The sequence below is a fragment of the Lampetra fluviatilis genome, chromosome 69 (genome assembly GCF_964198595.1).
Source record: "Lampetra fluviatilis chromosome 69, kcLamFluv1.1, whole genome shotgun sequence".
Taxonomy (NCBI): Eukaryota; Metazoa; Chordata; class Hyperoartia; order Petromyzontiformes; family Petromyzontidae; genus Lampetra; species Lampetra fluviatilis.
In genome coordinates this window covers 1522899-1544975 of record NC_136343.1, presented here as the reverse complement: position 1 = coordinate 1544975, position 22077 = coordinate 1522899, and the positions used below count along the sequence as shown (strand labels likewise).

The 22077-nt window shown below is 49.9% G+C and overlaps 1 protein-coding gene and 1 pseudogene across 1 annotated transcript; both read right to left on the bottom strand.

Moving 5' to 3' along the window:
- LOC144952664 (E3 ubiquitin-protein ligase TRIM62-like) overlaps nucleotides 1–22077 on the bottom strand; it is a 262485-nt pseudogene that overhangs the window by 199767 nt on the left and 40641 nt on the right.
- On the bottom strand, nucleotides 7278–15191 carry LOC144952652 (E3 ubiquitin/ISG15 ligase TRIM25-like). Its single transcript, XM_078883128.1, has 6 exons — nucleotides 14631–15191; nucleotides 13174–13269; nucleotides 11608–11841; nucleotides 9820–9842; nucleotides 9372–9466; nucleotides 7278–7831 (listed from the first exon to the last, which is right to left on the bottom strand). Exons 1-6 carry the CDS (start codon nucleotides 15189–15191, stop codon nucleotides 7278–7280), a joined length of 1563 nt encoding a protein of 520 aa, XP_078739254.1.

Below are 22077 nucleotides of genomic sequence, written 5' to 3'. Positions count from 1 at the left end.
AAACTAGGAACAAGCCACGTAAATGTGAGGCAGGTTAAAGTACAAAGTCTTTTAGTTTTATTTGCTTATCATGACGCGCGCTCTGGAATGTGTTGACTTTGACCAGGCAAGAGACGTCTCGGTGCCAGAAGTAGCTAAATAAAGACTCAGCTCACCTTATCTCAATTTACCTCATCTCAACTAACCTATTGTCAACTCACCTTGTGTCAACTCATCTCATTCTCAACACACTTCTGTGGAGGTTGGCCCATCTTGGACCTAACAAAATTCCGTCTTGTAGTCCCCATAGCTACTCTCACAATCAACAGCTACCCTCCAATTACACAAACTCACGAGCCCCACTGTCACGCAGAGATGACGTAGGTTGTCCCCATAACAAAGTTGAATTCACCTATCAAGCTCCAAATAATCGTGACCCTTAAAGACACGAATATAAGAACATTTGAGCACCAACAAATCCTGGTGCGTCCTTTCCAGACAGTCCAGAAAGGACGTGGGAGTTGCAGTTGACAAAGTCCCTCCAGTCTAAGTTCCACTCTTAAGTTCAGTCTCAAACAGGTCCACAGGGTTCATGAAGTTTGTCCAAAACATTGGCCACAAATAATGAGCCTGGCACGGTGCACAGCCAGGGACTCACTACTCAAAGCAGGTGGCCTCCATGGGCACTGCAGGTGTCCTCAACAGTCTGAAACTAAAAGAGCTGCTGTAGGGTTGTGGTTGGGTTTCTCGCACATTCAAAAACACTAATTTGAAGAGGAATTGGCTGAACATTCCAAAACAATATTTGAAAAATGACTCATTGAGGCTTTACTTGTTGAACGACAATTTACGCAGATTACCCTTCGCTCACAGTGACAGATACAATTTAAAAAGATGGCGACCTCCAGAGCAGTGGCGAGCCTCGCTGCGTCTGTCAACAGCGGTGCTCACTATGGGAACCTCATTTGCCAGTAAAAATATGATAATTGGTTTTTTACCCTTCTATCTGGCAACAAAACTGACACCTTTTTACAAGGAGTCATGTTTGCATAGACCGCAATACCTGCAGTCATAATACAAACAAAAGAACATAACTCTGATAATGTGCACTGTCCTTGAAGTTGATTGGTCCACACCCGAGACAGCTTTCCTTAGAGCCTAGTCTCACATGGGTTGGACCAGATGACGCCAAAAGGCGCACTCGCACAACTCAAAAACAATGCACCGTGCGCCTTTTGGCGTCATCTGGTCCAACCCATGTGAGACTAGGCTCTAAGGAAAGCTGTCTCGGGTGTGGAACAATCAACTTCAAGGACAGTGCACATTATCATAGTTATGTTCTTTTGTTTGTATTATGACTGCAGGTATTGCGGTCTATGCAAACATGACTCCTTGTAAAAAGGTGTCAGTTTTGTTGCCAGATAGAAGGGTAAAAAACCAATTAGCAGTGCTCACATCAACAACTTGTTTTGTATTTATAACACACCTTTTCTCAATGTGCTTAACATAGTTAAATAAAAAGGTTAAATACTACAATGATACGTATGATAGGGGCGTATTAAAGGCTGACGAATGGGTGACTGCGATAGGGGATACTTAGAGATCACGAAAGGGTAGGGGGAGGGAAGAGGAAGAGTGTGACGGTGGGTAACCAACTCTTGCGTCACTACATGATTACTTCCACCATGGTGATGCCCACGTAGGGTCTCGTGGGGGAATCCCCTGGTATACTGGGTTTTTACCAGAGGGACCCCTCGTGGGGACGACCCACGGTTTCCCAGTGCCAACAAATTGGCCGACCCCCGCCAGGCCGAATTGCACTGCGGCCCGTGGGAACACACGAAACACAGGGGAATAGGGCCGAGGGGAGAGCAAAACACCCAGCGAGCTGGCTAAAGCTAAAAACCTCAACCAAGAGTACGGGAGGGAGGCACGTAAACAATGGGTTAGGAAAACAAGTGGGAGAAAACGACGGGCACGTACACAATGGGTTGTGAAGCAAGTGAGAGCCGCACGCCAGGTAGGCGCCCGATTGGCCAGCAGGGTATCGCTCGCTGCCTAGCCCTGCGCGGGTGGAAAGTTTGGGCCCGATTGGCTGGGAGGGCAACACAACTTAGGCAGGGATTTTTGAATTGGGAAGAGATAAAAGGAGGGAAGAGGAGAAACGTTGGTCAGTTCTCCTCCAGTCAGCCAGCTACCCAGTCGGACTCCCAGCCGCTCGAGCGTCCGAGAGACGCTGGCGAGTGCAGCTACAACTCGACCCAGGCAAAGACCTCCCGGATCTTCGTCCCTCCAACTCCCATCGCGTCCGTGAGATATCGTGAGGACGTAAGAGAGGTGAGGAATTGCGCGAGGGTTCCCCGAGGGTTTGGATAGAGACAGGTTGGACGCTGCTCGCTAGGTATTTTGCTCCGGGTCACGCATGGTTTTTCTCCGGGCGAGCCAGTAATAAACTTTAGCACAGAGCAACGACGCCGCGTGATTGCTGTGTGTGTGAGGCAGCGCGGGTAGTAATTCATTAACTGCGCTTGGGCTCGCCGTGCGTGTTTGCCTAGCGGATTAACGCGCGAATATCATCATCAATCTGATAGTCGTTGTTCCCGGTGCTTGTGTGAACGCGTGCGGGTTTACTCAGCACATTTTACGCAGTGTGTCTGCGTAGCGACACGCGTTTTACGCAGTGTGTCCGCGTAGCGAAGATCGTTTTAGGCAGCGTGTCCGCGAAACGACGATAACGCTCAGTGGTGCAACGCGCGAATATTGACCTCGATTCGATCGTCATGTACCCGGGACTACGCACTTGCCTCCAAGGCAGAAGGAAGCAGATTTCGTGGGAGGGAGCAGAGGCGCGGCATATTCATACGGCTATTTTTGGCGTGAGTCGGGGCAGGCAACCTGAGCGGGCACGCGCGCACGCAGCCACCGCAGCAGGTACGGGTGGCTGGGCGTGCACGTGGTGAGCAGCAGGTACGGTTCGTGCGCATGCGCGCAGCCACCGCAGCATGAGTGGTGGTTTTGGCGGGAGAGGGAGTCAGGTTAACACATGGCGGTGGAGAGCCAGCCCCGAGGAAACAAGGTTTTTCCAAAACGTTGGTGCTGCAACGGTAAAATGGTTGTCACCTATTTCAATTCTCGTTGTTGGGATAGTTAACAGGCAATTAAATGGATGTTTTAGGTTTCTTGAGTTTGACAGTGGGCTTTATTATTTAGCTAAATGTATCACAGATTTTGCCAATAAGGATTTTACGGATGAACAGGGCAAAATGTAGATTTCGACTTGCATCAAGTGACGTGAGATGGGATTTTAAGTCGAGGTCAAATTGGTGGGTCATGAATGGCACATCCAATACAAATCTAAGATCAGAATGACAAATGGGGTTTATCTTCTTGGTTCTTTCGGTAAAGTCACGTAGAAGGGAAATAATAAAAGCAGGCAGCCGTCCTCAGGTGAAGACCAGGTCTGTCGGGGAGACAGCGGCTGAATTTCCCTTCTACGTGACTTTACCGAAAGAACCAAGAAGATGAATCCCTGCAGTCACGAAAGCTTTAAATCGAAATTTAAATGGGGTTTAGTCTGTTCAGTGTTACATTAGTAGCCGATCTGTATGCAGCATCACAGTAGCCACCCAACCTTGTGGAACAACATTTGCTATTTCAATATTTTTGGACGAGATGTTACCAGGATGTACCTTTTGAAAACAGTCTGAGAGGTGCCTCTGAAACCATTTTATTTTCCTGTCTGAAAATGATATATTATTGTGTCGTGTGAGTAGAATATCATGGTCAACAGTATCAAAGGCTTTTGACGTGGCAATGAATAGTACACAGAAGTAGTGGCCTTTATGCAGGTTACTGAAGAAAAAATAATTATCCATCATAGCTGTGGTGGCACAGGAATCCTCATGGAAACCAGACTCTTAATTGCGCGGGAGATTGTGAGTTTCAGGTCGCCGTCTATTATTTTTTTCGAATATTATTGTAATTGTGAACGAACGTTCACGTTGCATTCCCGAGGAGCAAGGCGGTCCATCATCACACTGTGACCTGCATCCACACCCAAAGGTGGCTTGATCAGAGCTCAACGCTGACCCACGCAGGACACGCCCCCCCCATCAGGCCCCGCCCACCTGCCGTCAGGCCCCGCCCACCTGCCCTCTGACCTCTGATTTTGGCGGGAAACCAACATCAGATTGGCGGCAGTGATGTTGCTAAGCAGCGAGGCGGTGAGACACGGGCTGAGGTAAAAGTTTCACTTCTTGCGTACAGGCACGTGAGGTAAAGTCACTGTGCTGATTACATTTACTGTGCTATGAGGTAGGGAACAGTGGTGTAAGGTTACAACTTGTCCAGATAGAGTTACGTGATTAAGAATGTAACACAACTCTGTAGCATTCTGAGGTAAATCTTTAATAACGTATTTTGGATTTAAGCTTATAGTAACACTAGCAGAAGTACCCGGCGTTGCCCGGGTGAAAAATATTTTTCTTAATAACCTTACATATATATACAGATACTAAGGTATTGTCAAAGCCCACCGGGCTTTGACAATACTCACCACTCACGCTCACCACTCACCCTCTCTGTCTCCACTCACCCTCACCCTAACCACTCACCCTCACTACTCACTAATCACCCTCACCACTCACCACTCATCCTCACAACTCATTACTCACCTTCACCACTCACCTTCACCACTGAACCTCACCACTCACCCTCACCACTCATCCCCACCACTCACCCCTAACCACTCACCCTCACTACTCACCTACACCACTTACCCTCACCACTCACTATTCACCACTCACCCTCACCACTCACCCTTACTACTCACCACTCAACCTCACTCTTCGTCACCACTCACCATCACCACTCACCCTCACCACTCACCTTCACCATTCACCACTCACGCTCACCACTCACCCTCACCACTCACCACCACCAATCACCCCTCACCACTAACCCTCACCACTCACCCTCACCACTCACGCTCACCACTCACCCTCACCACTCACCCTCACCACTCACTAATCACCACTCACAACTGCAACTCACCCTCACCACTCACCCTAACCACTCACCCTCACCACTCATTCTCACCATTCACCCTCACCCTCACAACAACCACTCACCCTCACCGCTCACCACTCACCATCACCACTCACCCTCAGCACTCACCATTCACCCTCACCACTCACCCTCACCACTAACCCTCACCAATCTCCCTCACCACTCACCCTCACCACTCCCCATTCTCCCTCACCACTCACTCTCACCATTCAACTCACCATTCAGCCTCACCACTCACCCTCACCACTCACCGGCACAACCACCACTCACTCTCACCACTCACCCTCACCACTCACCCTCACTACTCACCACTCATCCTCACCAATCACCACTGACCAATCACCACTCACCACTCACCTCTCTCCACTAACCCTCACCACTCACCCTCACCACTCACCCTCACCACTAACCACTCTCTCACCCCTCACCCTCACCACTCACCACTCACGCTCACAACTCACCCTCACCACTCACCCTCACCACTCACTAATCACCACTCACAAAAGCCAATCACCCTCACCACTCACCCTAACCACTCACCCTAACCACTCTCACCACTCACCCTCACAACAACCACTCACCCTCACCGCTCACCACTCACCCTCACCACTCATCCTCATCAATCACACCCTCACCAATCACCACTCACCCTCACTGCTCACCCTCACTGCTCACCCTCAGCACTCACCCTCACCACTCACCCTCACCACTCACGCTCACCACTCACCACTACCATTCACCCTCACCACTCACTAATCACCACTCACAACCGCCACTCACCACTCAACCTCACCACTCACTCTCACCACTCACCCTCACCACTCACCCTCACCACTCACCCTCACAACAACCACTCACCCTCACCGCTCACCACTCACACTTACCACTCACACTCACCACTCATCCTCACCAATCACACCCTCACCAATCACCACTCACCCTTACTGCTCACCCTCACTGCTCATCGTCACCGCTCACCACTCAACCTCAGCACTCACGCTCACCCTCACCATCACCCCTCACTAATTACCACTCACAACCACCACTCACCCTCACTACTCACCACTCATCCTCACCAATCACACACTCACCAATCACCGCTCACCCTCACCACTCACGCTCACCACTCACTAATCACCACTCACAACCGCCACTCACCCTCACCACTCACCCTCACCACTCACTCTCACCACTCACCCTCACCACTCACCCTCACCACTCACCCTCACAACAACCACTCACTCGTGTGAGGAGAACTGGCGGGCGCTCCCCACGCTCGCCCTTTTATACCCGTTTGTAACGGTCCTTATCCAATCCCACGCTCCCTCGTGGGACCCTCTGATTGGTTCTTTACAATCTGCGTTTTCGATCCTCTTTACCTCATCTAACCCCCTGGCCATTTTGGTCTGGCGGTAATCCGTGTTTACCATCCGCTCTCACCTCTCCCTGACCCCGGCCATTGGTCCCAGAGTGGTAACACTGCATTGCCCCTCTAATACATAGTGGCCCCGCAGGTTACTGAATAGAGTGTCTAGCACCTCTATTATAGTAATGATGATGGAGTGATGGTAATGATGGTGGTGATCGTTGTGATGATAGTGACGATGTTGGTGATGGTTTTGGTGGTGTTGATAGTAATAATGATGGTGATGGTGGTTGATAGTGATGGTGGTGATGGTGATAATGATGGTGATGATGGTGAATCGTAGGGATGAGGAGGCATGGTGACGCGAGCACGCACTGCAGGTGAAGGAGTGACCACATGGACTTTGGGGCTGTGCTGATTCCCCACTCAGATTTCATTAAAATCCCTCAATCTTCCGCACCGGCGATTTGTACTTGACAGGCGACATCGCTCACGCACACCAACCTGAACCTCACCCTCCCTTCTCACCCTACCCCTCCATGCTCACCTCACCCTTCCCTGAATTTTCACCTCACCCTCTGCTCACCGTCTCAATACCCACTCCTTCCCATCCTCTCCTCTCCTCTCCTAACCCTCACCTGACCCTTCACCCTCACCATCACCCTCCATGCTCACCTGCCACCTTCCCCTCCAATTTCCCCTCACCTTCTTAGGTTTTTTCGGTAAAGTCACCGAAAAAACCTAAGAATATGAATCCTTGCAGTCACGAAAGCTTCAAATCTAGAATTTCCCCTCACCCTCACTTCACACTCTCCTCAACATCCCCCCTCTCCTCTGTTTTTTGGGTTTTTGTCTCTCCCCATCCTCAGGATGCACGACTCAGATCCATGATCTTCAATGGTTCATTCAAACACCACACACACATCCCAGGGTAGAGAGGCTGCAAGAATATTTGCCGAACCTCGTGGATCACCTCCATGGAGTCGGCGCGGTAAAACGCCAGGAGCCCTTCCTCCCAGTGCAGCTGAAGCCTGATTCTGCAGGGGTAGGGGGCCCCCCTCACCGACAGTGCAGTCTTCACTCCACCATGAAACACTGAGAAGTTGTCGTCATATTTCTCTAAACACCAGGACGCGTCGCTCCCTCCCAGCAACGGTGCAGCACCACCACTCCCTTTCCGTGGGATCGTCCCGTACGCGACTCCAACCCGCCACCACCTCGCGTCCCCCACGTCCACCTCCCAGTAGTGGTGGCCCGACGAGAAGCTCACAGAGCACAGGGCTTGTGACCAGTAATCAAACCGGTGTGGATGATCGGGGCGACCCTGGGAGTCACGGGTCCGCGTCATCGTCCTGAGATCCGAGGAGATCTGGAGTTGGTTATGAGCTGAGTTTGTGTCGAGAGTCGGTGAGCGTCCGTCTGTGACAACAGCGATGACAACATCACTACAGAACACCGTCATCACCATCATCCACCATCACCACCATCAACATCACCATCACCAACCATTATCTTTACCATCACCTAAAACATCACAAACATCACCATCACCAACCATTCTTGCCATCAATATCATCAATGACAACAACATAAACATCACCATCACCACCATCATCAAAACTATGAACATCAACAACATCACTATCGCCATCAACAACATCACAACGATCACCACCACGAGCACCTTCACAAACAATCATCACCACCATCACTACCATCACATCGACCATCACCACTATCCCCATCACCCCAACTCATCACCATCTTCATCACCATCACCAACGCAACCAGCATCATTGTAACCATCATAACGACCATCAAAACCATTGTCACGACCATCACTACCATTATCACCGTAACCAATATCATCATCACTACTTCTATCAGCGCCATCAGCAAAACCATCACAACCATCACCACCTATATTATCACCAATGTCACCATTATGACCATCACCACGACCAACACCATCATTCACCAATGCCATCACCGTCCCCATCACTCACATTATCACCAACATTAGCATCATTACCAACAACAACAACAGCCATTCGCCACTAAGTGGCGGTGACATCACCACGGGGCCTGTGCCAGGCTATGTGCACGTTGAGGCCACGTGAAGTGTAGAACGCCCACTGGCAGGAGGTCATGGAGCAGACCCAGGTGCCATGGGTCGACTGAGATGACTGGCCAATGTACCACTATCCTCATCACGACCACTATCACCATCATTATGACTATTACCAGCATCAGGAACTCATTTGAGGTTGAAACTGCCCAGTAGAGGCCCTGGACTGGATAAGATATCACCTGCAACTGATATTAGCCATGGTGGGTAATTAAACCCAGGTAACTGGGTTCGTAGTGCAGTGTGCTAACCACTATGCTACCGCTCCCCCCACCCATACACATTCACAGGCATGCACTGCATTTCAACATCACAATTACCCCTGACTCATGCTGATTATTTACGCAAGAACACCACACTGAGTATCATGGTGTTGTTCAGTAGTGTCCTGGAATGGGATGTGAACAAAGACAAAGATCCCCTGTTTAGCCTCAACAGACCATTGGGGCAAGTGCTGTTAGCGAGCGTCTATGAAGACCAGCACGGCACACGAGGCGGTGGATGGCCAGCACCACGCCCGACCACCTTTGTCTCTCTAGTGGCGATTTTGTTCAAACACCGCATCAAGTTCCATGATGTAAACGAAGATAAATATTCTCCGTGTTGCCTTAACAGACTGTCGGGGAAAACCAAAACCTTTGAAAGCTGGCACAGCACATGAGGGACTTGGTGGCCAGCACTACGCCTGGCCACCTTTGTCTCTCTAGTGGTGATGTTTACATACAAAACTAGGTAAGCATTTGAAGCTGAGTCGACCTCGTGCACACACACATGGTGATCATTTATTGTGAAGATGGCCCCATCACCCATGTTTCACACTGAATAACTCACACAGGAATTTGGCCACAGTTTCCTCGGTGCCTTTAAGCGAGGCAATGTCCTCTTGGCTAGGACATGAGGGTGGATCTGCTGTAACCCTCCCTGCCCTGTGAAAGCAAAACAGACATGGCTACTGTCTCACGCAGAGCATCGTCACTCACAGGACCATCACAACTCCATCACATAGACACGCATCACAGCATCATCACACAGCATCACCTCATAGCATTACTATCACCACACATAGCATCATCACATACAGCATCACCACACACACCATCACCACACACAGCATCATCACGCACATTATCACCACACAAACCATCACCACAAACACCATAGCCACACAAACCATCACCACAGACAGCATCCCCACACACAGCCAATGTCTCACTGCCCGCACCCCACACTCAGTCCCATGTTGTCATGTGTCGAGTCGTGAGTGAAAGTCGTCTTTTACCTGCACGTCTCCTCCAGGTGCCCCTGTGGGAGAAAGAGATGCGTTACTGTGACTCTACCTCCAATCCATTGTGATCAGTGGAGTTCCCACTGGAACATCGTGGGTGGAAAACACTGACTTATGGGGCGAATATTTCAGAGTGAGACCGATTCATAGTTAACAATAAACTACAATTTATTTTCCAGGTGTAATGCGAGCGTAAATGGGGTCGCTGCTGGGCTCTGGCCCAATCACACAGCCCGGGGTATTGGGGGGCGGAGCCCGGTATGGGGGGCGTGTGGGAGGGGCCGCCGTTCACCTCGGCTCCAATGGGAAGCGAAGTGAATGGAGGTGGAGCCAGCAGGGCAGTATGGGAAGGCCGGATCTGACGATCCGGAAGGGGAGGAGTCAGGGTCACATGGGAAAGAAGATATAGGTGGGAGCCTGGAAGGGATAGGGGTCAGTTGTTGGAGTGAAGAAGCGGGACCACGTTGGGTGGCCGCCGCGCCATCAGCCACGTGGCTGATGGGGCTTCGGCACACCGTTGGCCAGCGGTGTGCGGAGCGGGGAGGAGCAGAGTAACTGACGGGAGAGCGCATGCGGGGCGCGCGCGAGGAGGAGCTAACGAAGGAGCGTGCGCGGCACACGAGAGGAGCGTGCGCGGCACGCGAGAGGAGACGCTGGTCCCTTGTCAGGACCAGCGGGGTGTGAGGAAGAGTGGAGGAGCTGAGGAGGGAGCACGTGCGGGACGCGCGCGAGACGACGCTGGTGAGTGGAGGAGACCAGCGGGGTGCAGAGAAAGAACTTGAATAAAAGACCAACGGAGACCAGCAGTGCCTGACGGAGTCTTTAATTACACAGGTAAGGCCCACGGAGCTATATAGCTCTTTTTCAGAAGCGACCTGGCCACAAATGATAGCTCAACGAAGTTGTTCATGTCGTGGAAATTTCTAGCAGCCCAATACTCTAAACGCACGTTTTCAAATGTGGAGGGAAAAACTGGAGGACCCGGAGAAAAATCCATGCGACCATGGAGGGAGACATTTAAACTCCAAATATATAAGGACGTCAGGGTTGGGATTAAATCCCGGACCTTCGGTATACCAGGCGAGGTAGTTAACATCTCGCCACCCCCATGAGGACCAACACTAATTTGCAGGGCAAATATTTCAGAGTGAGACCGGTTGATATTGATCTGTGTTGAGAGGAATGTAGGACTAGAAGTTTCTGGAGTTACCAATGCACATGGTGCAGATCTTGTAGAAGTGATATCCAAGACACAATGATATCATTAATAAGTGTATGAGACCTATTTATTTTAACATCCCTGATATGAGCAATAAAGGTAGCGCATCCAAGTGGAGGTACACGAAGTAAGAAGGAGAGATTACATCGGGTCGTGAGCAGGCGCTGGTGGATTGTTGCATCGCGGCATCATGACATGTGGCAATGGCTTGGGGAGGCCTTCCTCAATAAGTGGATAGATTATGGCTGATGATAATCATGAATACCGTGTACATTGTTGTTGTATGGTTGATTTAAAAAGTGAAATTCCATTAACATTTAGTTTATATTCACAATGAAACAAACTTAATGGGAATCTGTTAAAGGACGAGAGAGAGAATTAATTTAACTGAGAAAATATAAGCTGGCCTTCCAAATATTAGCCACTGGAGCTGCGATGCGAGTCCAAGAGTGAAGCTGTGTTCTCAAGCCCAGGAGATGCGAGCTCTCATTCAGGAGCCTCCCTCTCCTGCTACTGGTAAGAGGGCTTTGTGCCAGTTGTGACACTGGAGACGCATCGCTCACCTGCAGGAATGCGAGCGAGTCCCTCTCCTGCGCTAGGACCTGCAGGTGAGTGGCTGCTGCCTGGAGCTCGCTGATCACCCCCTGGTAGTGAGCGATCGTCTTCTCGATCTGGGACAACAGTTTGCGCCCTTTCTGCTCCAGTTGCTCTAAAGCCGCCTTCTCCTCTGCATCCAACGTTGCTCTCGCGTGGGCGAATCTGACCGAGATTGTGGCCTTTTTATCTGTCATGGATCCCTGCAAAGAGAAATAAATGCCACCTCTGTTTATTAAATGTCTGGTCCTTTGTGAAATGACATTCAGGTGTCCAGAGTCTGCAGCACTGAGCCCTCCTTCTTCCTCTGATAGTGCTGCTGTGCATTGTCAGTACAACACGATTCGGAGGCAATGAAGCATTGAAATAATCAAATATCATCAGGAGTACATTTAGAGTCTGTGCCATTCTCATTGCGCAAGGCTATCAGGACGATGCTTTGTTTGCCTTCGAATGAAGTGAAGATAAATCTGGAATTTGCCTTCAGCAATTTGAGCCATAAGGAATTTTGAAGTTAGGCCAATTCCTCTTCAAATGAATATTCTGCATGTGAGAGAAACCCACATATGTGTAATAAAAGACTCCGTCAGGCACTGCTGGTCTCCGTTTGTCTTTTATTCAGGTTTTTCTCCGCACCCCACTGGCCTCCTCACGGACCAGTGTCGTCTCGCGCGCGCCCCACACACTTTCCCTCTCGCGTGCCACGCACGCTCTCTCTCGCGTGCCACGCACGCCCCTCTGTTAGCTCCTCTATTCTCGCACTCCGCACACCGCTGGCCGACGGCGTGCTGAGGTCCTTCGCCACGTGGCCGATGGCGCGGATCTTTTCCTCACCAACCAACATGGCTCAGCCTCTTAACTTCCCCGACTGCCCCGATCTCTTCTGGGCTCCCACTTATATCCATTCCCCCCACGTTACCCTGACTCCCGCCTGCCGGATCGTCATATCCGGCCTTCCCATACTACCCCGATGGCTCCGCCCCCATTCACCTCGCCTCCCATTGGAGCCGAGGTGAACGGTGGCCCCTCCCACACGCCCCGCAGACCAGGCTCCACCCCCCAATGCCCCGGGCCGCGTGATTGGACCAGAGGCCAGCAACAACCCCATTTACGATCGCATTACATATGTATGGATGAAGAGAGGGGATCATGAAACCAGTTTCTATACTGGCACCTGGCTACTCTAACGTCTAATTGGTTTCACATCGGTGTGATCCACCAACTTTTCCACCAGAGTACTAGATAAGAGGTACTTACCACCTCATCTGACCAATATAGATTACAGACATTGAAGTGGTAAGTTGTATGGAGATATTGGAATGTGGAATTTCCACCACTGATTGAGCTTCTCAGTGGAGATGAGAACCACCTCGTTGCTCGTCCTGATTATTGAGGCGCATTAACCGTTATGTCTTTAGTCCCACAATGTGTTTAGAGCCAATGGAAGTCCACGTGAATGAATAGAGTTGTCCTCCATCACAAACCCTACTCAGGGTGGAGTCATGGGGTCACCGAGTCCGGCCCAGACACGGTACCTGCACGTCTTTGCGAGCGGCCTCCATCTGCCTCACGGACTCCTCCACCTCCCTCCTCTTCTCCTCCACCGCCCGCGTCTCCTCTCCCACTTGTTTCTGTGAGAGACGTCACCGGGGGAGACTCCACTCACTCTCTGATCGTCCCCTCTCACCCCCACTCCACACAGACCCCTCCAGAGTGATGGGGGCAGTAGCCCCGGTGCAGTGATGGAGGCTGGGGGATCAAGCGCTGCAGGGAACTGATTTCACGAAGAGCTCAAACGTGCGCAGGTCTACCTAAGTGTGGGTAGGGCTGCCTGAGCAGTGAGTGGAGCGACCTGAGCAGTGGGCGGAGCTACTTGAGCAGTGTGTGGGGCTACCTGAGTAGTGAGTGGGGCTACCTGAGTAGTGGGTGGGGCTACCTGAGCAGTGGACGGGGCTACAGGAGAAGTGGTCTGGGCTACCCGAGTAATGCGCGGGAGTTACCCGAGTGGTGGGCGGGGCTACTGGAGTGGTGGGCGGGGCTATCTGAGTAGTTGCTGGACAGGGCAAATCAGCGGCGAGATGTTATCTGCCTTGCCTGCAATACAGGAGGACGTGGGTTCGAACCCGTGCCTGATGCCTGTTTATGCAGTTTGCATGTCTCTCTCCATGGTCGCATGGATCTTTCTCTGGGCCCTCCAGTTTTTATGTCCACGTTTTGGAAAGTGCGTTTAGAGCATTTGGCTGCTATACATTTAGACCTGATAAGCCACATTGTTGAGCTGTAATTTGTGGCCAGGTTTGCCTGTGAAAAAGAGCTACATAGCTCACTGAGCTTCACTTGGTGAAATAAAAAAAAGTTTTAGTTAAGTTTTACATGGCACAAGGAACTGCTGCTATTTGACTGTTGAGCGTCAGAGAAATTCGGTAGAGAGAATATTAATGAAAATATAAATGCAGTCACGAATTACTTGGTCCGTCAAAATCAAGCAACATTTCTGGAACGCCACTTCCAGTGACCCGGTAGCTGCTGTAGAGTGCGGCACTAAACTGGGACAGACCGGCACGAGGCTACTAAGCGGTGAGCACTGTGGCTCACGCAGTCCCAGTCGTTTTACATTTCGTTTACATTTTGGGGAATGCTCCTCCATTCCACAAACCACTTTTTTGTATACAAACCACAGTCTATGCACTCACCTCATTTCGAGAAATTATTGTATGCATTATAGTCCTTCAGTTTTATAAAATATACTAAGAGCACATTTATAAATTTGTCAGATAACAGGATTGATAATAACATGTTTTAGTATTATTTCTGCACTATGACAACCTCAGCATACTTTATATTAAATAAAGGTTGTTAAAATTTGAAAAAACAATGGGAAGCTGAGAGAGGAATGATATAATATTTATTTGGATATCATTGTTCAGTTTGTACTGGGACATGATGACTTCATGCAGGAGGAGCTCCCGCTCACACACGCAGACCACCTCACCTCCCGTGTCTTGTGCTCATCCTCCAGCATAGCCACATCATGGCCCTTGTGGTCTCCTGCGATGATGCAGGTTGTGCAGATCAAGCTCTCGTCCTGTCGGCAGTAAAACTTGATCCTCTTTCTGTGCGGCTTGCATTTGCGGATCTCAGGATTCGTGTCTGGATCCACAAGAATGTGGCTCCTTAACTTCGGGTTCTCCTGATGAGGCTTTACATGAGTCACACAGTAGGACATATCACACCTGAGGCAGGTCTTCGAGGCAGCGGTCGTGCCATCGTTGCAGAAGTCACACAAGACCGCGGTGGCCATTTTATCTGCAGCACTGCGCTGCTCCACCAGGTTGGCGAGTGTGAAGTTCTTGCTCAGCTGGGGCCTCTGAGGGAAAGTCACTCGACACTGTGGGCAGGAGAAGAACTTGGCCACATCCCAGGCGCCCTCCACGCACTCGAGGCAGAACGAGTGGCCGCAGCTGAGCGTGCAGGGGCAGCTGAAGGCGTCCAGACAGATGGGGCAGGTCAACTCCCCTGGAGCCTCGCTACCACTGGGAGCCGCACTCGCCATGATCCTGGGGCTCCACTCAGAGATAGGCGCTGGCTGTTGTACAGGCAGTCTCTGGCTGTAACTCAGGCAGGCTGGCTGTAGCACAGACAGTCAATGGCTGTAGCTCCGGCAGTATCTAGCAATAGCTCACGCAGTCTCTGGCTGTAGCTCAGACAGTCTCTGGCGACATCTGAGGCACTAAACTAGGAACAAGCCACGTAAATGTGAGGCAGGTTAAAGTACAAACTCTTTTAGTTTGATTTGCATATCATGAGGCGCGCCCTGGAATGTGTTGACTTTTGACCAGGCAGAGACGTCTCGGTGCCAGAAGTAGCTAAATAAAGACTCAGCTCACCTTATCTCAATGTACCTCATCTCAACTAACCTATTGTCAACTCACCTTGTGTCAACTCATCTCATTCTCAACACACTTCTGTGAAGGTTGGACAATCAACAGCTACCCTCCAATTACAAACTCACGAGCCCCACCGTCACGCAGAGATAACGTAAGTTTTCCCATAACAAAGTTGAACTCACCTATCAAGCTCCAAATAATCGTGACCCTTAAAGACACGAATATCAGAACAGTTGAGCACCAACAAATCCTGGCGCGTCCTTTCCAGACAGTCCAAAAAAGACGTCGGAGTTGCAGTTGAAAATGTCCCTCCAGCCTAAGTTCCACTCTTCTTAAGTTCAGTCTCAAAGAGGTCCACAGGGTTCATGAAGTTTGTCCAAAACATTGGCCACAAATAATGAGCCTGGCTCGGTGCACCGCCAGGGACTCGCCACTCAAAGCAGGTGGCCTCCATGGGCACTGCAGGTGTCCTCAACAGTCTGAAACGAAAATAACTGCTGCAGGGTTGTGATTGGGTTTCTCGCACATTTGAAGAGGAATTGGCTGAACGTCCCAAAACAATATTTGAAAAGTGACTCATTGAGGCTTTACTTGTTGAACGACAATTTACGCAGATTTCCCTTTGCTGAAAGTGACATATACGTTATAAAAAGATGGCGACCTCTAGGGCAGTGGCGTCGCCATCCACTAGTCGAGTGGTGGCTTGAGTGCTGCCTCGGCGAGCCTCGCTGCGTCTGTCAACAGCGGTGCTCATCTCAACAACTTATTTTATATTCAGAGCACACCTTTTCTCAATGTGCTTAACATAGTTAAAAAGAAAGGATACACCATACAGTATGGATGGCAGGGACGTGTTAGAGGCTGAGGAATGGGTGACTGCGATAGGGGATCCTTAGAGATTATGAAAGCGTAGGGGGAGGGAAGAGGAAGAATTTCGATTTAAAGCTTTCGTGACTGCAGGGATTCATCTTCTTTGTTCTTTTGGTAAAGTCACGTAGAAGGGAAGTAATAAAATAATAAAAAGAAAACATAATAAAACTATTCTCACGACGTTTCGGCCACAACGCAAGCAGCCGTCCTCAGGCAAAGAATGAGACATTATCAAGCTAGGAGCTTATATAGGTGTAGCGAGGAGGAGCGCCTTAACAAAATAATGTGCATATGAAGAGGAATTTAGCATACCAATGGGCAATGCGTAGGAGGGGGGCGGAGGGGTTTCAAAGTCCCATTATGCCCATGCATTATGCAGGATCAACAGCACCACGGGGGGGGCGCAAGGAACAGCGTTAATAAAGGAAAGGAATGTTAATGATATGTAGCTGCATTTACCAAACAACCACGTAGAAAACCAAAGTAAAAACTACATAAAAAACTAAAATATAAACTGATACTTACTATACTCTACAATAAACTAGGTTGCCTCTGTGGTAGCAGTTACATTGGGGAAACCAAACGACACGTCTCAGACCGCATTCGTGAACATAAAGCTGATCTAAAACACGGTAGGACAAACACCTCAGCCGTGGCAGACCACTGTTACAACTCAGTGGGCTCACATGACATTGACTTCTCCAAGACGGAGGTTCTCTGCAAGCCATCTGGCTATCATGAGAGATTCGTTCATGAGGCGATCCACATATACAAACACAGAGACAATTTTAACCGAGAAGATGGATTCAGGCTTAGCAATCATTGGAAGGACGTAATAAACCATTTCGATACACATTAGGGTGAGTTGAATAATACATAGTGTTATATTAAAATGTATAAAGTATAGGGTGGTTTACAGCAATACAGTATATAATTCAATGTTGGGTTTATCTATGGCAGTATATAGTACTGTATATGCTAAGAGAATAAAGTTTAGATGGAAGTATATTATATACTTCTTACGACGTAGAATTGTAATTTATTATTTGTTGTTAGTAACTCAGCTTATTGTAGAGTATAGTAAGTATCAGTTTATATTTTAGTTTTTTATGTAGTTTTTACTTTGGTTTTCTACGTGGTTGTTTGGTAAATGCAGCTACATATCATTAACATTCCTTTCCTTTATTAACGCTGTTCCTTGCGCCCCCCCGTGGTGCTGTTGATCCTGCATAATGCATGGGCATAATGGGACTTTGAAACCCCTCCGCCCCCCTCCTACGCATTGCCCATTGGTATGCTAAATTCCTCTTCATATGCACATTCTTTTGTTAAGGCGCTCCTCCTCGCTACACCTATATAAGCTCCTAGATTGATAATGTCTCATTCTTCGCCTGAGGACGGCTGCTTGCGTTGTGGCCGAAACGTCGTGAGAATTGTTTTATTATGTTGTATTTTTATTATTTTATTACTTCCCTTCTACGTGACTACCGAAAGAACCAAGAAGAAGAGGAAGAATGTGACGGTGGGTAAACAACTCTAGCGTCACTACATGATTACCTCCACCATGGTGACCTATTTTTCAGGCCGATCGGCTCCACAATGCGGAATAAGCAATGGCATCCATGGACCAGGCTTTTAAGCGATGAAGCAAGTTTATGTTGGGGCCGCTGGTCTCCGAGGTCCCTCCTTGCTTCATGCCGATGGCTGTGGCTCCGCCGTTTGTCGACCCCTCGCTACTCTGCGAGCAGCTGCTGCCGTCGCTGGGCTCATCGCCCGACGGCTCCCCTCCCTGGTCCGTCCCTCCGCGAGCTATTGTGAGAGGCATAGCTCGCCGCCCACTCTCGTTCACCTGTAAACGCTGCGTTGTCTCTCCACCAATCACGCGCTCTAAACGGGGGTCAGGGGTTGGAGAGCGAATTACGCTGCCCTCACACCATGCGAGTCCCTGCGGCGATAGACGGAGCGGGTACCTGTGGACGCACCGACCCCTTCCCCCACGCTACGAGCGCACACACCTGCACACACGCGACACCCACTCGTGCGCCGCTCTACACAGCGCTCCCACGTGGCGAGCCACTGTGTACACAGCACCACACGCGTTCCCACTTCTCAGCGAGATCACACGGGGACACGATCAGCTATTGATGATTTATTGTTTGCTACCTGGGAATGGTTGTTGAGTCAGTATGAATCGACGAGGCTGGCCTATTCTACTACCCCTGGACCTATTCCCTATTTATCGGCTATGATCCTAATTCACCTTCTTACTCACTGTTAGGTGCCCACGGCGGTCCGTTGATCCAGCGCTCGCAGCGTACCTCGATGCGTCTCACGGACGTCCGGGTCGCTGGGCTGGAGAGCGTCTTGTCGCCTGGTGCTGGAGTAAGAGAGAGATCTCCCCTTTACGCCCCCTTCTTATCCTTCCTACATCAAAGGGATGCGGCTCCGAGCGTGGTGGTGGCCCCCCTCCCAGTTTTTCTTTAACAATGGACGCGCGCCCGTCAGCGCGCGTGTGTCGGTTCCGGGCGCCCTTCTATGCTAATCAGATGCGCTGTGTGTGCGGCGTTAATTCTAATTAATCCCTTTCTCATGCATGGCGCCTTGGTCATGCACATTATGCAGCGGCGTCCATCACAATGGCCTGCTGTGGAAGTTAAGCGCGGAGCCTCCGCATGTCTCCACCACCTGCCCCATCAATTGCGCACTATGCGCCCGAGTCGCCTCTCTGATTATTTGCAATTCCAGCCCTATCCTTTAACTTCCTTACCAATGGCACCTACGCACTCGAGCCCGCTTTGGCACGCTAAACTATGCCGCCCCGTCCCTCCTCTGCCTGCGTGTGGGGGAATGCGTTTCAACCGCGGTGGCCGAATTCCCTTTGCCGCGACCATACCATCTTAAGGCCGGTCGCAGCGCCGCGGTGCGAAGTAGCGTCGGGGGAGGTCGTCCAATTCCCTGGTCGCCGGAAACCGTGAAAGTTAATCCCGATAAGGGTTTCTCGGATTAAAACCGGTCGGCCCGGTGACCTCCCCTCGGAGCTCTATGGGGGGGGGGGGGGGGGGGAATGCGTGCGGGTGTGTTCATGTGAGGTGAGGTGAGGGGGACGAGGGGTTGGCTCCATCGCTTGGTGGTGGCGAGGTCGGGGATGGGGCGCCTGCCGAACGGCTTCGTGGCGGCGGCATCACATTTACTTCTGTGCTTAGGCCAGGTTACAGACAGTAGAGTGAGATGTGTGAAGGCCCACCAACACGGCCCCACACCCACAGAACACACAATTCAACACAGACACACGGGTCTATCTAAACCCACTCACACCTATGACCCTGTGTAATCCCAACATACACACACACGCACAATCTCATTAGTGGTGGTCGTTATGCATTTCACCATTTCACACACATCACCAAAACCAACTCTAATGTCCACATGTAATGTAGACAGTCTGCGAACATCCCTGAATAACCGTACCACGTATTCAATCCACGGGACCGGGAAACCAGCACGGCGGTTGTAGGCATCAGTCCAAGAGGCCTACAGTGGGCTGGATCTTGAGCCCTGCCTTCTCCCTTCTGATCTTCACACCAGGCTGTGGGTCTTTGCTCCCACCTCAGGGGGAGCTGCCTTGCACGCTCAGCTCACTGCTGCTGGTGCTGCTGCTGCTCCCACTGGTGCCGCTGCCTCCTCCACTGTGGCTGCTGCTTCTCCCGCTGGTGCTGCTTCTTTTGCTGGTGCGGCTCTAACAGTCAACCTCCTTGTATACTGGAAGGTGCCAATGGGTTTTGGCCACCCGGCCCCTAGCCACATCCAAATAATTTCAGTTTCAAATGGACCGGAAACCAGTCGAGTCAGACGACTGTACCATCATTGAACACCACTGTGAACCACGTTATATTGTATCCGTGACAAGGAGATAGGGTAATGAAGAAGAGGTCAGGCTTTACTATAGAGAAAGAAAGAGGGTAATAAGTGAGGCTGCTTCATGTACAGGGTCAGTGTAGAGTCTATGAACAGTGTTGAGTCTTTGGGCAGTGTTGAGTCTTTGGGCAGCATTGAGTCTATGGGCAGTGTTGGGTCTATGGGCAGTGCTGTTCAATGTACAGGAGATCTTTATCCAGTAGAGGGTCCAAAGAGGAATAAGGATCGATAACGGGATTGAGTACGGGGAGAAAGAGGCATAGAGACAGGGACTCAAACTACACCATCGCACCCTGTCCTCAACTCATTTACTCATCATCTCACCCACTCATCCATTCACTTCGTCATTCACTCACTCTTCATCTCACTCACTTTTCCTACCATCTCACTATTTCACCCTCTCGCCATCTCTGTCACTCAATTACCCCTTCATTCACTCATTCACTCACCCACCAACTCACTTATCACTCACCACTATCTCACTCAACCACCTACAATCTCAGGAACTAATTCACCCACTTACTCATTCACGCATTAATTAAATCATGCAGACACCCACCATCTGAGTCATTTGCTCACTCATTCTCTCACTCAGGATCTTAATAACTTATTCACCCACTCACTCATTCACTTACCCACGCACTCACTCAACCACCATATCACACTCTCATGCACAATCCCACTCGCTAACATATGCATGTCACAAGACGCCCCCTGGTAAGTGCCGACGTCTCAGCGCCAGGGGTTGCTGGACAAAGTCCATCTCATCTAACCTCATGTCAACTCACCTAATCTCAAATAACCTCTTGTAAACTCATCTCATGTCACATCATTGTCACACACCTCATCTCACCTCAATTCAACTCACTTCATCTCAATTCACCTCATCCCCACCATCTCAACTCACCTCACCCTCACATACCTCACCTTCAAATCACCTCACCCACCCACTCACTCACCTAATAATTCGCTCGTGCTCCATTTCAAACATTCACTCACCATCTCACTCTCAACTGGCTAAAGAAATAAACTCCTCGTGGAGCTGCCCATAAACCGTTTCATAACAAAGCGACATTGTAACAAAGCGATGAATTACTACAATGACCACAACCCACCAACACCTGAAAACACCATCTGCTACACGGTGCACGTTAACGAGCCCATGCATTGACACTTTCATAGTTTCACAGAAAGACCCATAGACTCACATAGACACCCATAGACTCACCATACAGAGACCCATAGACTCACATTGACACCCATAGACTCACCATACAGAGACACAGACTCACATAGACACCCATCGACTCATCGGAGTGACCCCATATAATCACCGTGCAGAAACCCATAGACTCACATAGAGACCCGTAGACTCACAACACTGAAATCCATAGACTCATCAGAGAGACCCCATAGACTCACCATGCAGAGACCCATAGACTCACCACACAATGAAGTAGGCATCAGCACATATTCCAACAGAACGGGCACGGTTCAGGGGACGGAAAACAACAAAAATGAAATTAGGGAAAAAAAACTCGTTTTTCAATGCACACACTTTTATTTGCATTCAAACGTAGAAAATAAATTATTTTGACCCCAGAATTGATTAAATTTTAATCAAGTGGGTGGCTTGCATAAAGAAATTTAAACTAATATCGAAAGTAAACCACTCACTTTTATTCAGGAGATTAAATTGATTTATTCTGGTCTGTTCGCTGATGTTGTTCCCTTTGCTCCACAAGAATGTGAATCACAGAAATGATA

Coding starts and splice junctions, on each gene's coding strand:
- LOC144952652 (XM_078883128.1), bottom strand. CDS start 15,191: ATGGCGAGTGCGGCTCCCAGTGGTAGCGAGGCTCCAGGGGAGTTGACC. Junction 11,842..13,173: donor CCGCTCGCAAAGACGTGCAG/GTACCGTGTCTG, acceptor TTCTCTTTGCAG/GGATCCATGACAGATAAAAA. Junction 7,832..9,371: donor AACTGTGGCCAAATTCCTGT/GTGAGTTATTCA, acceptor CTGTTGTCACAG/ACGGACGCTCACCGACTCTC.